This window comes from Ceratotherium simum, chromosome 1 (genome assembly GCF_057802395.1).
Source record: "Ceratotherium simum simum isolate JZ-2026a chromosome 1, ASM5780239v1, whole genome shotgun sequence".
NCBI lineage: Eukaryota > Metazoa > Chordata > Mammalia > Perissodactyla > Rhinocerotidae > Ceratotherium > Ceratotherium simum.
In genome coordinates, this window is record NC_141900.1 from 107,392,639 (window position 1) to 107,413,207 (window position 20,569).

The 20,569-nt window shown below is 42.5% G+C and overlaps 1 protein-coding gene across 5 annotated transcripts in view; it reads right to left on the reverse strand.

Annotated features, from left to right (window-relative positions):
- The window catches only part of PAXIP1 (PAX interacting protein 1), a 54,781-nt gene extending 34,298 nt beyond the window's left edge, over window positions 1–20,483 (reverse strand). For 2 of the 5 annotated variants that reach the window (XM_087433553.1, XM_087433547.1), the window contains exons 1-5: window positions 20,331–20,483; window positions 16,484–16,618; window positions 11,995–12,038; window positions 9,337–9,400; window positions 1,788–1,901 (exon numbers count right to left, since the gene is read on the reverse strand). In XM_087433553.1, coding sequence (XP_087289679.1) covers window positions 1,788–1,901; window positions 9,337–9,400; window positions 11,995–12,038; window positions 16,484–16,618; window positions 20,331–20,411 — 438 coding nt within the window. In that variant the 5' untranslated portion in view covers window positions 20,412–20,483. Of the gene's footprint in view, window positions 1–1,787; window positions 1,902–4,622; window positions 4,787–9,336; window positions 9,401–11,994; window positions 12,039–15,394; window positions 15,485–16,306; window positions 16,401–16,483; window positions 16,619–20,330 lie in introns of those variants that run through there. The other 3 variants (XM_087433570.1, XM_087433564.1, XM_087433557.1) reach the window with 3 other exon arrangements.
- Between the last annotated feature and the right edge of the window lie 86 nt (window positions 20,484–20,569).

Sequence of the window (20,569 nt, forward strand, 5' to 3'; positions counted from 1 at the left end):
CTCAATTTAAACAAAAACTTTTTTAAAATTCAAGAACACAAAAGGTAGTTTCATTATGTCATTTACACATTTTCTCTATGAATTCATCAAAAAAATAATTAAAAGAGATGCCATTTATTTTTGTGTATAGTCAGCTAGTCTGTTTGACAAATCCACTCTATTCATGTAACGCCTCTGAAATTACCACTTGACTCTTAAGTATTCACTCATAGTTACAAGAGTTATACAGGATTCCATTTCCCTTCAAACTAGCTATCTAAAATCAAATGATTTATTTTTAGCCACACATCAATATTGATATAAAAAGAACCCCTACACTATTTAACCAAAGCATACTATTTCTCTCTTAAATTGTTATGAAAAATGTAATTTTTTACTTATACAGATTTCAAGATTCACTTCTTAAATTTTCACAGAAAAGTTTCTTCTTGGATTGAGTGGTTTACTAAGTTACAATCAAACTCATCAGCTCAAAATTTACCCTCCCGTGAGGAGATGGGCATGAGCAGGAGCACACATTCCCAGGCTGCCTCTGCCCAGTGTCCACAAGTCTACAGAGGGGACCCTCGGGCAGGCTGGGTCTGTGTCAGCCCTCCACTCTCCACCCCGCCAGGGCCTTGGCCACGCACAGCACACTCCTTTCTCCCCCTGCTGTGAGGCGGTGCACTCAGATGAAATAATGGAATGACAACGTACATTCAGACTGAAGGCAATAAGAAAAAAAATAGAGGTAATGACTGATATGTGGGAAAATTAACTAGTCAAAAGACTTTTCTAGGGGCTGGCCCCGTGGCGTAGCAGTTAAGTGCACGTGCTCCGCTGCTGGCGGCCAGGGTTCAGATCCTGGGCGTGCACCAAGGCACCGCTTGTCAGGCCACGCTGCGGCAGCGTGCCATATAAAGTGGAGGAAGATGGGCACGGATGTTAGCCCAGGGCCTGTCTTCCTCAGCAAAAAGAGGAGGATTGGCAGATGTCAGCTCAGGACTGATCTCCCTCACAAAAAAAGAAAAAAAAAAGACTTTTCTATCGTAAATATACTATACCTAATTCTTAAAGTTATAAATAATTGCTCATGGGAGGAAAAAAGTGTGATTTCCATAGAACAGTAGTTCCCAAACATTACTGTGTGTCAGAATCGCTGGGAGGCCTTGACATGGATGACTGGGCTCCCCGCTCTCCTCACCAGGTTCTGATTTACTAGGTCTGGGCAGGCTGGATAGTCTGCACTTCTAACAAGTCCCCAGGGGAGGCTGACGCTGCTGACCTGGGAACCCCGCTTGGGGAACCAAATCCCTATGGCCCCACCAGTGCTTAGAGATACAGAGCCCTGTGCTTATCAAGATAAATGTAGTTTTATATATTCCAGATTATTAAGAAGGAAATTATTTTGAAAACTTCACCAAATGCATGTTTATAATTATGCTCAGTACAAGGCCTTTTTAAAAATTGTGAAGAGGACTGAAAATACATATTTTCACAAATAAAAATGACCCGAAGTTGCACTGGACTTAAAAAGAAACTCTAGAAATTCAAAAAACTTTCCTATTTTCTCCATGAAATAAACCCCTACTTCTTTGTATTTATAAGTCACATCTGGCTCAAAATAAAATTTATAATTATCTCACATCTTTTGTGGAATGAAGCTGGGTATAAATAATATAAACTAATATAATCGGCTTTTGTAAATGGAATCTAATAATTAGTTTAAAAGAAGTTCAAAAAAGACAGTTGATTATTGGAAATAGTTAAATGACATATAAAAAGGAGAACGTACATGAAATGCTTACCCCCTTCGGTTCTGGAACAACCAAGTGTGTGCATTTCTTGTTGAGGTTCAGCTGGCAATCCCCTCCATAGAAAGTAAGCAAAGCCCACAGGGCACTTCTGTCTCCAGATGATACCTGACAGAAGATCAGAAATCAGGCTTTCATCATACATTTCAATCTAGGCATGTCTACTTGTTTACTTGATTATTAAAATACATTGTGACAGAATAACACTTTTGCTTTATCTACTTTTCTCCCTTATTAAATGAAATAACCTAAGGGTATTAGTGGGAAGAATAGATAAGCTGGTAGCTATTTGCTTATTACAATAAAAACTTTTATTCCTATCATAATAGTTTTATAGACATAACTTTTTTTGCCTCGTCACCAAATGAACAGGAAAAATACTTAGATCCTCACTCCAAAGACTGATTGGAGGATTGTTTCATTCTATAACAAAAATGATAGGGGGAAAAAAGCAGAAAGAACTAGTATACCATTCCAGCTTCCAATTGCATCATTTTTGAAAATGCTTAAATACATCAGCAGTATCAAAATCATACTTAAGGAGCTCCTTAATCATTAATGGATAACAAATAAATTCTAATTATGAAATGCATAAAATGAAAAGATAAAAATACAGTGGTTTGTAAGCTCAGGAGAAAATGTAAACATTATTTAACACAGAAAAGAAATAAGGCAAGCATAAAAGGAATAAATGTAATGCTTGCCTAGGTGATAAAGGCTCCAGATAGAATGGCTGATGTCACTATAACAACACACAGCTACCATTTATTGCCTGCCTACTATGTGCCAGGAACTGTGCCAAGTGCTCTGTCTGCTCTGAATCCTCACGACCGCGATGTGGAGCAGGAATCTGAAGCCCCATTTTACAGACCAGGAAACAAACTCAGAAAAACTGCAGCTAATAATCAGAAAAGCAGACTTTTAAATCCCAGGTCTAATTCCAAACTGTATTTTCCCACTGTTCTATACTGCTTCTCTAAGGGTAGTTACTACCAAAAATAAGGTCTAAAAAATAAAATTTTAGTCTGAAAGACGAAACGCTTAAGAAAAATAAAGGTGTGAGTGTGCATTCTAAGAAAATCATTTGACCAACTCAATTTTTTTCTGGATAATTTACTGAGAATTACAGTGAAGAATTCTGGACTTCGTCTCAAGTTAATTTTTTAAAAGTAGTGATAAACAGCATGCTTTTTTCTTTTTACTTGCCATTATTCAGCTTGCTAAAAATCTAACATTCCACATCTACTCTCATCCATTTTATAAACATTTCTAGAAATTATTTTGCGCTCCACATTACTCTATGAATACTAACAGGAACACGTTAATTTTATAAAATCACCTTTAAAAATCATTATTTTATATCTCTTTAATTTAGTAAGTCCACGTCACATTTCAGAAGATTGTATCAGAAGACTGTTATTTTTATTACAGGCTTTCACAAAAACATTTATATCCTGCAGCATTTGGAGAGGAGTGATTTAATTATATGATAATTCAGATTATTCCAATGAATCATTATATAATCTTTATTAAAAATGAAATTAAAAAACAGAATCTAGATATGCCCTTGTTACAAAGGTTTGGCCACACATCAATTGAGTATTATTTTTGCTTTACTGACGACAGTCACTGCAGTCCTATACCCTATCTGGCCTGCATCACAGACGTGGGTCTCGAGAGGGTGCCGCATACTGCTGTGGAAAGACCATCAGAGAGGGAGGAGGGGAGCCCCAGAATTGACACAGGATCTCCAAAAAACGAGCTCCCATCAACTTGGAAAACTTCCACAATCCAGATTCTTCACTGATGTATGTTTGGGTTAAATGACTTCAAACATGCACATCAACTCATTTAACAAATCTGTATCAGCATAATCAATAGTTAAGAATGCTCTTTCCACACCAAAATGCTAACAATTGCTACCTAGTGGTAACAGGATTATGGGGATATTTTTATTTTCATTTTTATACTTTTCTGTATTTTCCAAATTTTTAAGAGCATTAATTTTATAACTGGGGGAAAGTGCTTTTCTTTTTTTTAAAGCAATCTTTCTAATCTACAAGTCTATCCTCTCAGCTAGTAAAGCTTGGCTGTCTCCTCAATGCTTTAAGGCTATGATCCAGAAACTTCAGAATGGTGTCTCAGGCCCTTCCTGGCCCATCTGGCTGCTGGCCACCTCCTCCTGCTCACTAGCACCACTCGCACTGTGCACCTAACCCTATCACCATATTTAAGGACACTCCTCAACCTTGCTAACCACGCTATGCTTTCTCTGCCTCCAGGCCTTCCCTGCCCTCAATGACCACGGCTCTAAGATGCAGCTCAGCTACCGCTGCCACTCTACAAAAAAATCTAAATGCTGCACAAAATCTAAATGCTCATCACTCCGTATCTGTGTGCTCATTGGTCTTTTCCCCCACTATTCTCTAGGAACTTGGAGCAGAGGACCACAATTGCATTTACGTCCCCATTGAATAAATGCTTCCCTTTATACCAATCAGAAACGCCCGCCCTTCTCCTTGAGGTCTCACATCCCCAATAAGACAGTCCTTGGTTCTAGCTCACATGAATTTCTCCTTGTCCAGTCTTGATTACGAACTATAATCCTACTTATTAAAGACCAGAGTCTTACATAAGAATTACATCTTAAGCTTCTTTAGTATCTTTCCTGATACCTAGTACAGTGCAAGGCACATGGGTAGGCAGTCAAGAAATATTTGTTGATTGAGATACAGAATGGCAAGGGCTTTTATTTTTAGTCTTCCAGATTTAAATTATGACCCTGGCCAGGCTCTCCATCAGACTCTTGACCTATTCCCCAAAACCTACCCAGCATATTACAACAGAGGCCTCGGCCTGCATCAATACCGGGTCAGAAGAAGGCAGATGATGTCTGTGCTTCCCAACTTCAGCTGGCACAAGCTCCCTTCCCTACCTCTCCCTGGGACAGCTCTGGAAGACTCCAACAAAGAGCTCCAGCTTGTATCAACACCCTGACGGGGAAAAGACAGAAGGTCACTGAGAACCACCAAGCAAACAGTCCTACGAAAGGTGGAGTTCTGCCCGGTGTGTGCCTGTGCATGTGTGTGCAGGTGTGCCAGCGTTCAGAAAGAGATGCAGACACCCAGAGTCTCCAGTAGGTGGAGACTCAACTGGTGATCGCTCCCTCCCAGTATTATCTCCACACCTTGTACCCACTTTTATCTTTGTGGCCGTTACAACACACTGCGTTTGTTCACACGTCTGTCCCCCTTCTAGACTGTACATTTACTAGGAGGAGAAATCCTATCTTAATTTATTTGTACCCTTTGGCATTGTTTCTGTCACAAAGGAAATACTCATCAGGTATTAGCTGAACCAAAGTCCCTTAGCTGCACACTGTATATATGTTTGTTAATCTTAAAGCTGAAATAAGATTTTTTAGCAACAACAAAATATCAGTGCTCTCAGTGTACGTTTCTTAACCAAGGTTTCTTCATATGAACTACTATCAAGTAAAACCTTCCCCACCCTTATTCGAATAATCTTTCGGAACTTAAAAGCAGGGCTTTTTCTTATTTTACCCCACACACTGGGGATTTCAATTCATCATCATAAGTGATGAACTGTGAGAATAATGCATAGTTAAGTGATCCATAAAAATCACACTGATTCTGGATCCTCATTTTTTTACCTAATGAATTTGCTAAAAGGATTTAAAATAGCACCACAGGTCTTGCCAAATTCACCTTTTTGATCACAGCTCCAACCCCTCCCCATGATGAGTTTCACACCTGGATAAAACTACCAGCTGGGCCACCCCCCAGACCACATCCTCAAGTGACTCGCGTCCACCCCTGAGAATTCAGACGGCTAGTCTCTACCACAGCTTCCTCAACTCGATTTTTTCATGGGCTCTCCACTCTCCCCCTGCCCGACCCTCTGCTGCCCACGCTTGTGTCTTCTCAGCCCAGAACCCGAGACCTACTTAGACCCCTAAGCCTGTATGATGGCCACCGAGCCAATCAACAGTCCCGTGTCACTGTCCACATCCTGGTTCTCCTCCTTCTCATAGGGCACAGAACAGGACTGAAGGAACACATACAGCTACGTGCAACTACCTGGTACAAACTAATGCGCTACACCTTTACCTGGGACGCTGCCACTTCCCAGCAATAAAAACAAAACTGCTAAGTCTGACTTCATCCTTGGTTTCTAAAACTGATATCCTACTCCTCCAATATCATCTCTATTTATTTTCAAGTTCTCTTTCTTCCCAAATCTCCTTAAGTATGCATGGTATTACTCAAGGCTCTATTCCTGGCCATGTGCTCCTCTCTCTGCAAGAAGTTAATCATTCTCAGGCCTTTATACCACATCTCCAAGGCCCTACATTTGCACAGCTGATCAACATCGCAAACTCAACGTGTTTCAAATCAACTTCATCATCTTCCACCAGAAATCAGGGTCCCCTCTGTTTCCCATCTCCAGCAATGATGCTGGATGCTATCACTTTACCACTGCTTCTAGTTTGATACAAGGAAATCATCTTTGACTAATGATTCCAACGTGAAACCATCTACCCCAGGACCTGGCATGCAAAGGAGCACTGTGAGTGCTGGCTTCTCTTTCTCCACACCACAACATTCCCACGTCACCGAGACCTGCTGATTCCCATCTGTTCCTAGGGGCCATGTTGCACCTTCACTTACACAGTGCTAACCCAAATCCAAACCTTCACCCCAAGTCTACAAGATTGTGACTTTCCCTCCTGTCGGAACTCGCATTTCTACCCTGCCCTGTATGTCACGCTCACAGCTCCCAGACCAGTTTTACCTGCAGCATCGCAAGTGATTTTAATTGTTTGCTTTTTTCTGTGTTTTCCAAATGTTCTAATGCAAACATTTGTAATCCAAAATTAAATAACAAAAAAAGGTAAGCAAGCATCCTGCTGGCTACTTTATCAAGTTCCAACTCATCCAAGTTTCATGCTTTTCCTTATTCTCTGCCACCCACCTACCCAATCATTCTTTTCCTCTACACCCCATACACAACCTTGTTCTGATGCCAGTGTCCTCATAACTAGCCTCGGGGCCTGCCTGATTTCTCCTTCCATCTTGCTCTATTTGGAACACTCTCTCCCTTCCCCATTTTTACTCCAATTCTGCCCATTCTTTCAGGCCCACTCAAATCTTACATCCTCCATCAAGGCTTTCCTAACCCTGCAGTCCACACTGCAGCCTTCTTTTCTGACTTATACATCAATACACGTGCCACCCGATTTAGAAATCATGTAGTACGTATTATGCACACTATAACCTTATGTATTAGGTGTATTACATAATAATTTATTACATATATTATAACCTTTGTTAAATATAACCGTTAGTTATTTCTCTCCAAAACTGAAAGTGTTCTCTCACGCTACACTCATAGTTAATATTTAATAACATCTACTTACCTAATTTAAAACCCTGTAATCATCTTATACTCACAGACTTTTGATTTTATTTATTTTCTCAAGTCAGGTATGCTAAACACCATGTCACTGTGACCCTGATCCCTGAAAATATCCACAGGACTCCCTGCCCTCAGCCTCTTCCTCTCTCCCTTTCTCAGTCAATTTGAACCCTCTCGATGGCGGGCTCTGAATCTCTGAACCCAGAAATCCAATCAATTCAAATATAATTAAACGCAAAATTCACGTTTTAGCCAAAGTACACTGTCTTTATCCATAAGGAGTAGTAGTAATTACTTTTTAAAACTTTTCTGATGTTTTATTGTAAATTTGGAACATACAGAGAAGTATAAAGAAAACAATAAAAATTACATGTGACAGCAGTACCCATCATTAAAAGGTTTTCATTTTAGCCAACTTTAAAGATTCTCATCAAGTAAATATACATTTATAACACAGATGTAAAAAACACTGAAAAATACAAATATTAACAAAATTCCTGATCTTAAGAGGGGAAAAAAAGCCAATTTTTCAAGGATGGCTATTAAATTGATGTAGTAAAAACAAAAAGAGAGGATTTTACAACGTTAAAGAACTTCCAGAATTTGGAAGAGACACAAACAAAAACATAGTAACAATAATTCAACTTACTGATTGCTGGAACAGAGAAGGGATCAAATTCAGGCTGGTGACACCATCTGTATGAAAAGCTGAGTCTGGCTAACAATCTAACTATGTTAGCCTAAATATTACCTGGCTCCATAAGCCTCTATCACAAAGGCATGAGAAAACAGCAGACTAGCCTCCAGCTCCTCTTCATCCCACCTAATGTCCTCGAGAGGCCCCTTTCTCAAAGGCCTCCAGAGACAGGGGACTAAATACTTTCTCACAAATATCATCTCAAGAGCACCAAAATTACAGAAAGGGACTAGGCCTGTGAGGTCAAATAAAATGGTAAACTCTAAATTGCATTGTTTCCCCCCAATGACCACTAATTTTAAACAAAATGTCCTATGTAATTTAAAAATGAGTTTAAACAATACCAACTTGATTTTTTATAATAGTTTTTTATAGTTTAAGGGTTTTCTTAGCTGGGAGTTGAGACGACAGAATACCATAAACAAATATTAAATATTCACTTCTCTCACTACCCAGAATTAACCACTGTTAACATTTTGGTCCCTCCTTTCAAGTATTTCTTATATATTTTATATCCTGCCTTTTCCACTTAAAACCTTCCCCATGTCTTTACATATTTTCATAAAACAGAACTCAAAAATGGCTATGTAGCCAGACTACTGCATAAATGTACAGAACAGGTTTCTTGACCATTCAGACAGTGGGTGATTGGCAAAATCTTCCAATTTTGCCGTCTTATAAACAATGCTGTGCTGAACACATCTAGGCATCAATCTGCTCTTATTTCTATCAATTTGGGATAAATTTCTAAAAAAGAGAACTGCAGGGGAAAGAGAATAAGCATTTTGAGGCTGCTGGCACTGCTCGCGTTTTCTAGAAAAGTGCTGCACTGACGTGCACTCCTGCCAGCGAGGAGGAGCCTGTCTGCAGCCCCACCAGCACTGGACACACAGTTACAAATTCAATAAGCCAAAATTCTTATCTCAGTGCTATTAAAATATCCACGTCTTTGATTATAAAGTGTACCAAATGTTTTGTTATACTTATTGTTCATAATTCCTCTTTATAAAAACTTGCAAATTCATTTTTCTGCCTTATCTACTGAGGTCTTATTTTTTCTTATTGATCTGTACGAGCCTTTTATTTATTAAGAAAATTCTGTGCCTTTATTTCTGACTGAAATTTCCTTGTCATCTTTTAATTTCATTTTTACTATTTTTTCATATTCAAGTTTTAAATCTTTGTAATTCTTTAGATTACAAAGACCATTTTCAGCCATTAAAACTTTAAATCTTAAAAATAAGCATGAATATTTAAATAATGATAAGTGTGTCATAAGGTCATATTGAATATGCACTTTAGTAAACAGCTTCTCTAAAACTGGTTTACAAATAGGTCACAAATCCAATCATATGAAAACTCAGAACTGTTATGTGTAAGTAACCCAGACTAACTAACCATGCTTACCTGGGAGAGGCAGGCGGTGATTCCAAAAAAAATCTGACACGACTCTGGAGAAAAACCATTTACTCTGTTTTATAGTTATTAAGATTCCAATGAAATAAGATTAGTGCAACCTGTGTTCACTAACAGACATAACCTGTTTGCCCACTTGGACATTACCCACCCCCTCCTTCCCACTCAGTCCATTTAGGAAAGAGACAGACTTAAGCTGACCCAAGAAGAGTGAAGGGCAGACTGGAAAAAAGAGAAGCTGATAGCACAGAAAGAACTGAGAGGGTTTCTGTAAAGTACATTTTCAAATCCAATCTCTCCATTTATATCATCAATAAAATGGGCATAACATATTCACAGGGGAAAATACTGGGCCTCTGAGGTAGCTAACCATATACAAATATATAAGCACATACATACATACTCATACAGGAGAACAATTATTAAAAATAATTAAAAGCAAATTAAAAGTCTTAAGTTTATTTTAGAAGGAAACATTAACGTGACTACTTTTGTTGCATAGTAGAGAGAATCCTTCATAAAAGAACTTGAGTTCTAGTCTTATTACCATCACTAACTTTGTGAACTTTGGCAAGACAACTCAGCTTTAGTATCTCCTTTGTTAAAATAAGAGTTAAAATATATAATTCTCAGGATCCTTCCCGGTTCTAAAGCTCTGATTTTTAGAAGTCATTCAGAATGTTTACTGCAAGCTTACTGCATGCAGACTCTGGGCATGTGGGTCCACACAAGCACACGTGACCTCCAGGAGCCTGTGCTTTAGGGTCCACGCAAAGCAAACAATGACTTTTTTGAAGAATTTGTAGTGTCTAGAATTCAACATGGGTTAAAGTATTACTTCTGTTTCCCTACAGGAAAGAAGTATACCTACTGAGATAGGTAAATTAAGAAAAATGGATCAGATTGAAAATTCCATTGCAATTTGGAAGTCTCCTATTCAGGCCTGCTGAGAAACCTCATCAAGATATGAGCCCGCCTGACTGCAGCAGGCTCTGCAGACCCCAGCATCACGCCTGCAGCCCCGTTATCCAAGATCTGTTTCCATCCTCCTATCTTAGCTTCGGACTTTCTACGTCCGAAGACTTGGGTAAAACATAACAAGGGCATATCTAGACTGTGCTGTCTAACAGAGTCTGGGGGCTCCTTTTTCTGTTCCTGTAAGCTTCTTTGGGATTGGCAAGAGCTTAAGAAGAGAACTTCTTACGGAATTCTTATGTGGGGAGTACAGGATCCAGAACAGGAACACTAGCCTCTTATCTTCAAAAACACCCCTCCCACCCCCAGTCTTTTATACCTGTGCTTATTTTAAAAAAAAAACCTCCGAAAAAAACAAAACAGGAACCAATTTCCTTTAACTCTTTAGATTTTGGAGGAGAAATCTTAGAACTTCTGAGTTAGAGCTGCTAAAGTTCTGCACATCCTCCAAGAACTGCTTATAAAGGGATATGTTCTGTTTATTTGAGATCCCCTATAAATATTTCACACAGGATTCCTCCATCCATATCGATTCCCTGTAAGTAATATACAGGCATTTGCAGGCACCACCTGACAGAGCTGCAAAACAAAACAGGGCGAATGACCTCATCTCTCGCCCAGGTCTAAAATTTTAACATCATAACTGTATGGTATCAGGTACCCTTAACAAGAAGTGATTTCCAAAATCAGTTATGCGTAGAGGGACTCTGCAGGGAAGCTTCATACTTGCAGGGTGAAACAGGAGCCACGCGGCCCAGAACACTAAACAGCAGCTGCAGTGTCTCATGACCTGACGTCTACCACAGCGCAGGGGTGGGCCTGGGTTCTAAAGTCACACTCAAGAAACGTCGAAGAACACGTGCATGTGAGGGAGCTCCTGGAGGGCAGAAGTGAGGTCTTGTCGACTCCTCTATTTTCAGTACCCAGCTCAAAGCAGGTGCTCAACATGTGGACTGAACTAAGAAATTTTTTTTTTTTTTGTGAAGAAAATCAGCCCTGAGCTAACATCCATGCCAATCTTCCTCTTTTTTTGCTGAGGAAGACTGGTCCTGGGCTAACATCTGTGCCCATCTTCCTCCACTTTATATGGGACGCCGCCACAGCATGGCTTGACAATCGGTGCATCAGTGCACGCCCGGGGTTCCAAACCCAGACCACCAGCAGCGGAGCATGCGCACTTAACCGCTACGCCACGGGGCCGGCCCCTGAACTAATAAATCTCCCATCCAACATAATCAAAAAGAACAACAATGCATGTTACAAAATTAAAAATGTTCTGACAGTCTCTTCCCCAATCTGTTCTTCAAATAGTTCATGATTTGGTTCATACAGAATTAGAATTTTAGAAATATTCCATCTAACTAGACAACACAAAAATGATCTGTTTCAGGGACAAGAACACTGAGGTCCAGAGAAGCCGACTGCCCCAGATCATAAAGCCAAGTCTCAGAAGAACCAGAACTCGTGCCTCCAGGTCCGAGCCTGGAGCTACTCAACACAGCTGGTCTCCCCCTTCCACGGGTGATGACAAGGATCAGGTACATAAAATCTGATACAGGATGGAAAACAGTAGGGATAGAGAATATACACAACACACTTTTCACTCAGTAATGATCATTTCAGTCTGAATCCCAGAATCATCCTTTCCCTCCTCCTTTCCCCCAAAAAGGATACGGCAGAAGAGCTCCACACTGAACGGACAAAATCACCCAAGAAGGCTGAAATAGAAAACATTAACTCAAATCAAAAAAACTTTTTTCAATTTATAATCAAAATGACATTATTTTACTAGTGTTGTTCCTAAAAATCAAAGGCTCTGTTATAAAGCATCCAGACTACAATTATGAGTTTTCAAGTAGCAGAAATATCAAGAGTTGAAGATTAGTTATTAATACCCAAGGTGAAAAGCCCAATTACAGAATGAAACACTACCAGATCTTTAAAAAATTCGTATGTATAGAAATTTAAATTCTAGGTTTACACACTCATTACTGCTTACACCTGTAGGCCGGCTAGAATTCTGTCTCACAGTTGAATGGACAGGGATCTGACAGCCATGCCCGCCCCCTCCTCATCCAAGGTATATCAGCCCCTCCTAAGTTCCTTCCTTGAATCCTGAATCCAATCAAGTTTAAATTCGTGAGTTTTTTTCAGTGATGCCAAGTAGATACACACTGTTTATAAACCACAAAAAGTATTTCTAACTGTCTGGTAGTCTTTTTATGCATTCCAAAACTCAGATTAATTACAAAACCTTAGATTAATTACTACCTTTTGGGTAATTTATATTTTTGAAAAATTACCCTATCTTATATTTCTATATTTAAATTTGAAAATTACATTAATCATTATCTTGATAGCTCTGCTTCACAAAATTACTATGTAAAAATATAGCAATGCCTCATTTAGCCAGCTGAATTCCAGAAACTTCAGCCAACTGAAACATAGACACATACTCATTACTCAGGCTTCAATTCATACATCAAATATTTATTGAGAATCTATTCTGTGGCAGAGATGGTTCGTCCCTGGGGATACAACGAAGACTAGAAATGCAGTCTTTGCTCTCACGCAACTTACATTCCAAGCTAACTACCTTCAAACTATTTTTGTCATGTACACCTTAAAAGAACCAAAGAAAACGAAATACCTCATTTTTTAAGTGACATCAACAATTCTGAAGCATAAGTTTACATAAGTGTATCATCTGCGAATGGAGCATAGGAATATTAAACATCTTACAAGATAAAGATTGGCTTTACTTGGGATAATTATTTCATGATAATTTTATCACGTTTTAACTAATTTATTGGATAAAGTGCACCAAGCTGAAAGAAAGCACTTCGTGTTTCTATCCATGCACTTTATCCAATGTAACCTTCACATTTTTTTGATAGTCCTGGGAAAATGCCAGTTAAATTTCAGGGAATTGGCCACATCAGTAACCTACACTGGCTCTGACTCTTCTGCATTCAGAACATCTTCCCGTGGGCAGCTTTATTCTCAACAGTGACACTCAGAGCCCCTCGGAATTCCTCGGTTGCATGGTTGAGCACTAGGCAAGCACTAGGCGGCTTTCCTGAAACCAGTATTTCTAGTTTCCCTTTGTCTAGCGAACAGGCAGATTTTCAGGGCCTGGGGCGATGCACTGTAATACCATTTGGAAGGGTGCAGGTATGACTTTTCTCATCTGCTGTGGGAGAGCGGCTACTGTGACCAGAGGAGTGTTCTCAGGCAGTGTTCTTTGGAAGGGCCATGTAAGGACGCGTGCACACTCTCGGGAAAGGTACCCTCTACAAGCATCCATGCAGCATACACCCTGGGAAGTCGTCTCTCTGGGGCTTGGGGGAGGGGTGACTATGGGTATCCCCGCTGAAAGACCGCTGGGCCAGCTATCAAAGTCCACACAGGGCAGAATCACCCTGAGCTCTCATTCAGATACGTCTAGATAAAATAATGCAAAGTTAAGAGAAGCAAAGACACACTAATAACAATAAAGCAGAAATGGAGAACCAGAAAACCATAGTAATATAAGGAGCTAAATTTATCCCAAAGGCCAATAACAATATATAAAAATAAACCCACTGCAAGTGAGCACAATTAACATTTCCAGTGACGCCCCAAGGCCGCTGAGGAAAATACTTCCACTAAAAAAATTACTTTAAAGGTTTTGGTGCCTAAAGAAGCAAGTTTTAAACATCTATAAAATTCGAATATGTAAAAGATAGATAAACTGTCACCATGCATAAAAATACTTTATTTTTAATACGCATTTGTCAAATTTAATATCAAGGTAAAGGCCAAGGGGTAGGTGCTTAGGGAACCAGGTGGCCGCCTCCATCAGCTGAGCTCAGACTCCCAGGAGCAGCAGCCCCCTATGGAGTATCAGGTTCAGACCAAGAACATTAGGGTCTACCAGCACTATCCGGGAGTGAAAGCAAACTGCTGGACCAGTTCCACCATCCTGTAAGGCGATGCCGAGGCCTCAGACAACACAGGTGCTTCCAGCAATTACAGGCAGGCTGGAACGCCGAAACAGATGAAATAACAGTATGCCTGGGATTTGTTTTGAATACTATAGCCAAAGGGGTAAAAACAGGATGGGATGTATTAAGCTAGACTGGCAAAATGGTGGTAGGTAGATGCCGGGTAATAGGTACTTTTATGCAGCCTTATTATAGCTTGACTTTCCCAGTATACAACTTCTGTGTAAAAGGAAGAAGACTGCTTTGTTTAGCTCAGAATTTAAGGGTTGATTACTGTTCTGAAATGTCACCTCACAGCTGGTGACTCCACCTGTGGGATAGCAGGCTCAGTGTGCATGTGTGGCAGCCACGTTCACCGTGATTCCATCTACAGCAGCATCTGACTTCATTATTCGACCCTCTGGTGTGGCTGTGCCCAAATATTTACACACTGAAATGCATACTTATTATGTACTTTCCTTTTTTTCTCCTTTACATTTCAGTTTTGGCAATTTATATATAAACATACATACACACATACATATATATTTTAAATTATATGATGTTATCTTACATACGAATGTCATTTCAGTATAATAAAAGGGATATTACAAAATATTTGTTACAAAAAGGGGTTTGGGGCCACCAGATGTAAGAACCACTGCTGTAGGCAGTCTGGCAACAATGACCTAGGCCCCCAAAATCTGGTAGTAAGACTGCCTTTTTAAGGTTCACTATGAAATCTACACAATATACGTGAAGTCATTTTGATGAGACAATAGGCTCCAGGCTATTGTCTGAGAGAAAAAGTTTGTAGACAGGAGAAGGGACTGAGCCCCAGCCCCTACAGCTAAGGAAGAATAGAAGCAAACCGAGATAAAACAGAGTCCAAGAGAGCAGTGCCCAAGCCCACAGCCTGTGGCCCGTCAAGCCTGTCTCTCTTACAAAACGGCATCAGGTGAACCGGCCAGGAAGCCTGCTGATACTTAGTCTTCACAAAGGATCTGCTGCAGAGGGAGCCCAAGCCGGCCACGCCGAAACTGGCACTCTAGTGTAGGAACGTGACCACTGCATTTCATTGCTGCAAATTAATAGCCATTCTGACTTACACAGCAGTCTCTTGAGAGTTTGGTTTATGAGAATCTTCTCGTGAGACAGATCTGCTTTCAGGTTTATTTTCAAAAATCAAGTTTCTAAGCCTGTAAGACAGAGGTTCAGACCCTGAATACTGGTGTGTAGTTCACAGTTCCCAGCAGCCAGCCAGCTTCTCTGCTTCCCAGCCTGACTTAACGGCAATCTTTCCTAACTCCTACCTCTGTTGTTACTAAACCACAATAACTTTCATACTGATTTTTTTTTAAGGCAAAGCATTTAATAGCATGAAGAGGAGAAAACAACGGTAGTGGAACAGAACTATTTTAAAACAAATATATAATACAGAAGATTAGAAAAAGTTAAAGGATCAAAATTAAATCTTAAAATCATACATTTATCAGCAGTCAACTCAAGTATCAGCCACAACAAAGCAGCATGGTATGTAGATCAACAGACTCTGAACAATTCAGCCACCAGCGGAGGCCCCCACTGTCTAGAATAAACTACCCACAGGTCAAGTTGGATACCGATACAGATGGCCACCAGGTGGACAGTGTTATAAATGGTCACTGTGGCCCTTGTCAGAGAGCAGTTAAATAGCACAGCAGATGGGGGACCGGACTCCCTTCAACTTGTCTAGCTGGAAATGAGGACCACTTATCACAACGGGGAGGGACAGTAACCCTGTTCCAGGACTTACCTCTCGACAGGACTTAGCCTGCTTTTGGAATCAAATACACTTTCTTATAAGAATTCACCACTGCCCATCTGCTTCAAGACAACCCACCCACTTCCTACTACACGTGTCCTCAGCTGAGAGAGCTTCCAGACAGTGATACAATGGGGTCACCCCTTAGCAGGTGTGTAAGCTGATCGACCTGGAGTTACTGGTAACGTACAGAACCCTCGCTACAGGGGTATCTAACCTCAAGGGCCGGAAGCTGAGGCAGGTTACTGAGATGTCCAAGGGCTTTATTCATCTGGCCACTCCCCACACAAAGCAGTACTTCAGCAAACAGGCTGAAAAGAGTTATCTTCACACTTCAATGAACGGCTTTCAAGATACATGATGAAATGCATAAAATTATTAGATTTCCACCAACCTTTACGACAGGCAAATCAAAGACTTCCCGAGCTTCTCCAACCTCTGGATTGTCCCCGTCTTCTGAAATTATGTGTGAGGCTAGGGCATTATAGGACACTTCCTTAGCTTTCCCAGCTTTGAGAAGCTGAATAACCTTTAAAAAAACACACAAATTAAAATGGAAAATACTGCATTTCATTCTTGGTTTACACAAATTATTGTGAACAATGAAAATTCTAATAAAAACACACCATGTTCTCCACATAGAATTAATAACCTTACACTGAGTCATATGCAGTGAAACATTTGTGGACCAAAAAAAGCAGCAAGTCTTGGTTCACTGACCAAGTTAAGTATGCCGGCTACTGTGCGCCAGGTACTCAGTAGCGTCTCTGTCCTGAAGACAGAAGGACTGAGAATGCAGAACCCTGAGTGCGCAGACTGGGCTCCACACACGACATTCCCAGGCCTCAAACTTAAAGGTTTGGGGATGGGAAAGGTTCTGGAAGATGAGATATATGAGCAGAATCCTCACGAATTTAAAGGAGTTAGCCAGGCAAAAATATGTGTATTGTGGGGAGAGAGCAACGTTCAACACTCTGGGCAGGTAAATACAGATCAGACCATAGATGGTCTTTCTCGTGTGCCATGAAAACATGTTTGTATTTTATTGTGAAATAAAATACAGAAGTGTCTTCTGGAGAGACACTGGAGGGCTTTAAGCAGGAGAGTGGCATGATGAGATTTTACAGGAAGATTACTGTCAGTGTGAGAAGAATGGGTTGGGTTGGCTGCGTGACTGGAGCCAGGAGACCTATTAAGAAACAACTGCAATAATCCAGGTGAAGGAGACAGGAGACCAACTAAAGGAATATCCCTAGGGACAGCAAGAAAGATGTGAGAGAATCAGCCAGACTGGTGACTGGAAGGGGTGCAGGCACACAAGCAAGGAACGAAATGTGCTGGGGGAACGAGAGTACTGCTCGAGGAACGTGACACAGGAGCAGAGGGCGGGGAGCCCTTCTGGGGGTGCCACACGGAGGGCCTAGGAAGAGACAGCCAGGGGTATCTAGGAAAAGACTCAGGTCCCACTTCATGGAGGGAGTCACCAGCTATCAGAGATGGGAGCCAAAGCTCTTAGAGTGAATGAGATCCCCCGAGTGCAGGGTGGGAGAGAGCTGGAGGGTAAATGCCCACAACAGAGACTTCAGGGGCAGGTGGAGGGAAGGGCAGAACCCGAGAAGAGTGGTGTGTGCTCAGAGGAGCTGAGTGAGCACATGTATGAAGGTGACGCAGTACCCACACAGCTAAATCTACCCACAAGTTGGATGACCTTTTCAGAATATTTTATTTAGAATATTTTATTGACCAATGATACATGTGAATTGGAGGAGATGCTAAGTATTCATTTAATAAATGAGAAAAACAATTGGCCACAAATCACCTCCAAGCATCTTTAACTTCACACATCCATTCAACCTGTCTCACAGAAAAAGGCACCCTTTCCTGTATCTACCCTCCAGTCTGTGTTTCTCATCTTATTGCTTTCATGAGTCTTGAGATTTCAATCTCTCTCCCTCCGTCTATAAACAATGAAGTGTTCTATTCTTGTGTAACACGTACGTACATGCGCACACAGACCCAGGACCTGGCCTTTTCTCAGGCCACCTTCTCTGCTTCCTTTTAATGACAAATTTCTTGAAACAGTCCAGCCTTTCTGTCTTCACTTCCTATTCGCTCTTCAACTCACTGCTCCCCAGCCTCTTCTACCTACACTCTACTGAAGAGTTAGAGTTTTCATGGACTTGAGGATGCCAAAACCACTAGCTTCTTTTCAACCTCCACTACTGAATCTCTATTTTACTAGATTTATCTCATGTCACTCTGCTTCAGATAAACTGGGTCATCCTGATGTATCCCAATGGACATTAACGCCTTCACTCCTGAGCACATACATTCCACCTGAAGGATCACTCTCTTCTTAACTTCTGCTCATCTCAAGACCCAACTTAGACGATACCCACTTTGAAACATTTCAGTGGGGCCTCCTCCTATGCACACCAGCAGGGAAACCCATTCTTCCAGCACCTGCCACACTGTGCTATAACGTCTTCTATATATATATGTGTGCGTGTGTATATATAGATATATATGTATACATAAAATGTCCCCCCTCCCCCCTCAAGGATAATACCAGGTCTTATCTTTATATTATACCTGGTACCTAGTTCAATGCCTGACCTGTAGCAGATGTTGAAACCCACGTGAGCTTCCTTAAACCATAAGATTCAGAGAATCAGATGATCTGGCTCTAAACTTTTTAGACAATATACTGTTTCAGATCAAAGTGGTTTGCCAAGTACATTTTTAAGCACTTAGATTTGATTCATAGATGGCCAAATATGGTTCCAGTTCAGCTTGTTCTAGGTTTTAAGTAACATTTGGTTCAAGACCCCTGTAAGAGCCAAAGTCCTAAAATGAAATAGGGAGCGTGGGAAACAGAGGAAAAAGAAGAATGGCAGGTAGGGACAGAAAAGGAAACTGTCAAGACAACGCTGGAAAAATCCACCACTGTTACAGGCACTCATTTACCACTCTGGGTTCAGCATCTACTTATTTTCAAATTCAAAGCTAAAAGTCTTTTCATCCTAAAGTTATAGTAGAGAAAGGATTGCCCTGGGGTCATCCAAGAGAGTTTAGTTACTAAAATACCACTGCACAAGCTTCTAGAAGGCCAAGACCAACCAGCCTTCCACAATATCTTTTATGCCAACCAAGTTTGTTAAATATCAGTCCCCACTATTCCAGGCCTCAGGTCTGGTCACCCACTCCATGTGCCCTCTCCTCCAAACTCAGCCCTCAGTGCTAATGACACTCAAGGCGACAGAACTGCACAAATCAACGTCAAGAAAGGGAATATTGTGAAGATTAACCTAAAAAAGACAGTCAACTAAGATTCCTTCCCACCATGGAAGGATAACATTCTGACATTTAAACACTTTATTATTCAGAAAAAGCTTAGGAAAATCCACAACATCCTCTGGCGCGCGCCCAAACTACAAAAAATTAAATATTTAGTGTGCCGGTATTACCAGGGCATTTTCCATATTTACTGTATAATTTTCCCAATCAGGAAGATCAAGGAATACGAATTCGCTGGTGGTGAACCGAGCGCTTCTCAGCCGAACACAAGAGGACCTGGGCTGCGCGGCTCAGACACGCGAACCCTCGCGGCGGCCACGCCAGGGGCCCGGCTAACCGTGCCCTCGGCAGCCCACAACCCGGGGTCCTCACGCGAGCTCCACCGCCAAGGCTCCCGTTCCTACCGGTCACCCTCCACCTCCCCGACCTACCGTCCTGGGAGCCCCGACAGCGGAGCGGGCAGCAGGAAGGACAGGAGTCAGCCCGAGGCGGCTCGCGGGCTTACGGCCATGCGACGGGACGCCGGTCCCCAGCAGGCGGGGGACGGCGACAATCGGCGCTAGGCTCAAGCTCGGGCTCGCGGGGGCGCCGTGCACCACAGGGGCCCGGGCGCAGCCCCCACCCACGTGCCGGCCCCTCTTCTCGGGTCTGAGCGCACCCCCAGGCCCCCTCCCGCCGCGGGTCCCGCAGAGCGCCGCCCAGGTCTCCGGCCCTCCCCCCGGCCCCCGAGGTCCCCACCCCCCGGGCCGCGGGTCCCGCAGAGCCCCGGTCCCCTGCCTCTCCTTGGGCCCCGGCCGCGGGCCTGCTCCGCGCCGGGCGGCCCAGCCTCCGCGCAGCCAGGCCGGGGGGACCGGGCGGCGGGGCCCGACGTCCTGCGTCCGGCGCGCGCCCGCGGCGGGAGCGGGGCCGGGCCGGGGACGCGGCGGGCGGGGGCGGCGCGGTACCTGCGGGTCGATGTCGCCCACCGCGTAGTACTTGACCTCCTTGAACATCTCCTCGGGAACTCTGGGCGCCGGGTCCGACATGGTCGCGGCGGCCGGAAGGCTCCGCGGCGGCGCCCGCCCCGCCCCGCAGGGCCCGCTCCCCAACCGCGCGGCCCGCGGCCCCGGCCCGGTCCAGCGAGGCGGGCCGCTCCCCCGCCCTCCGCGCCCCCGCCCGCGCCGAGCGGCCCGAGCGCGGGAGA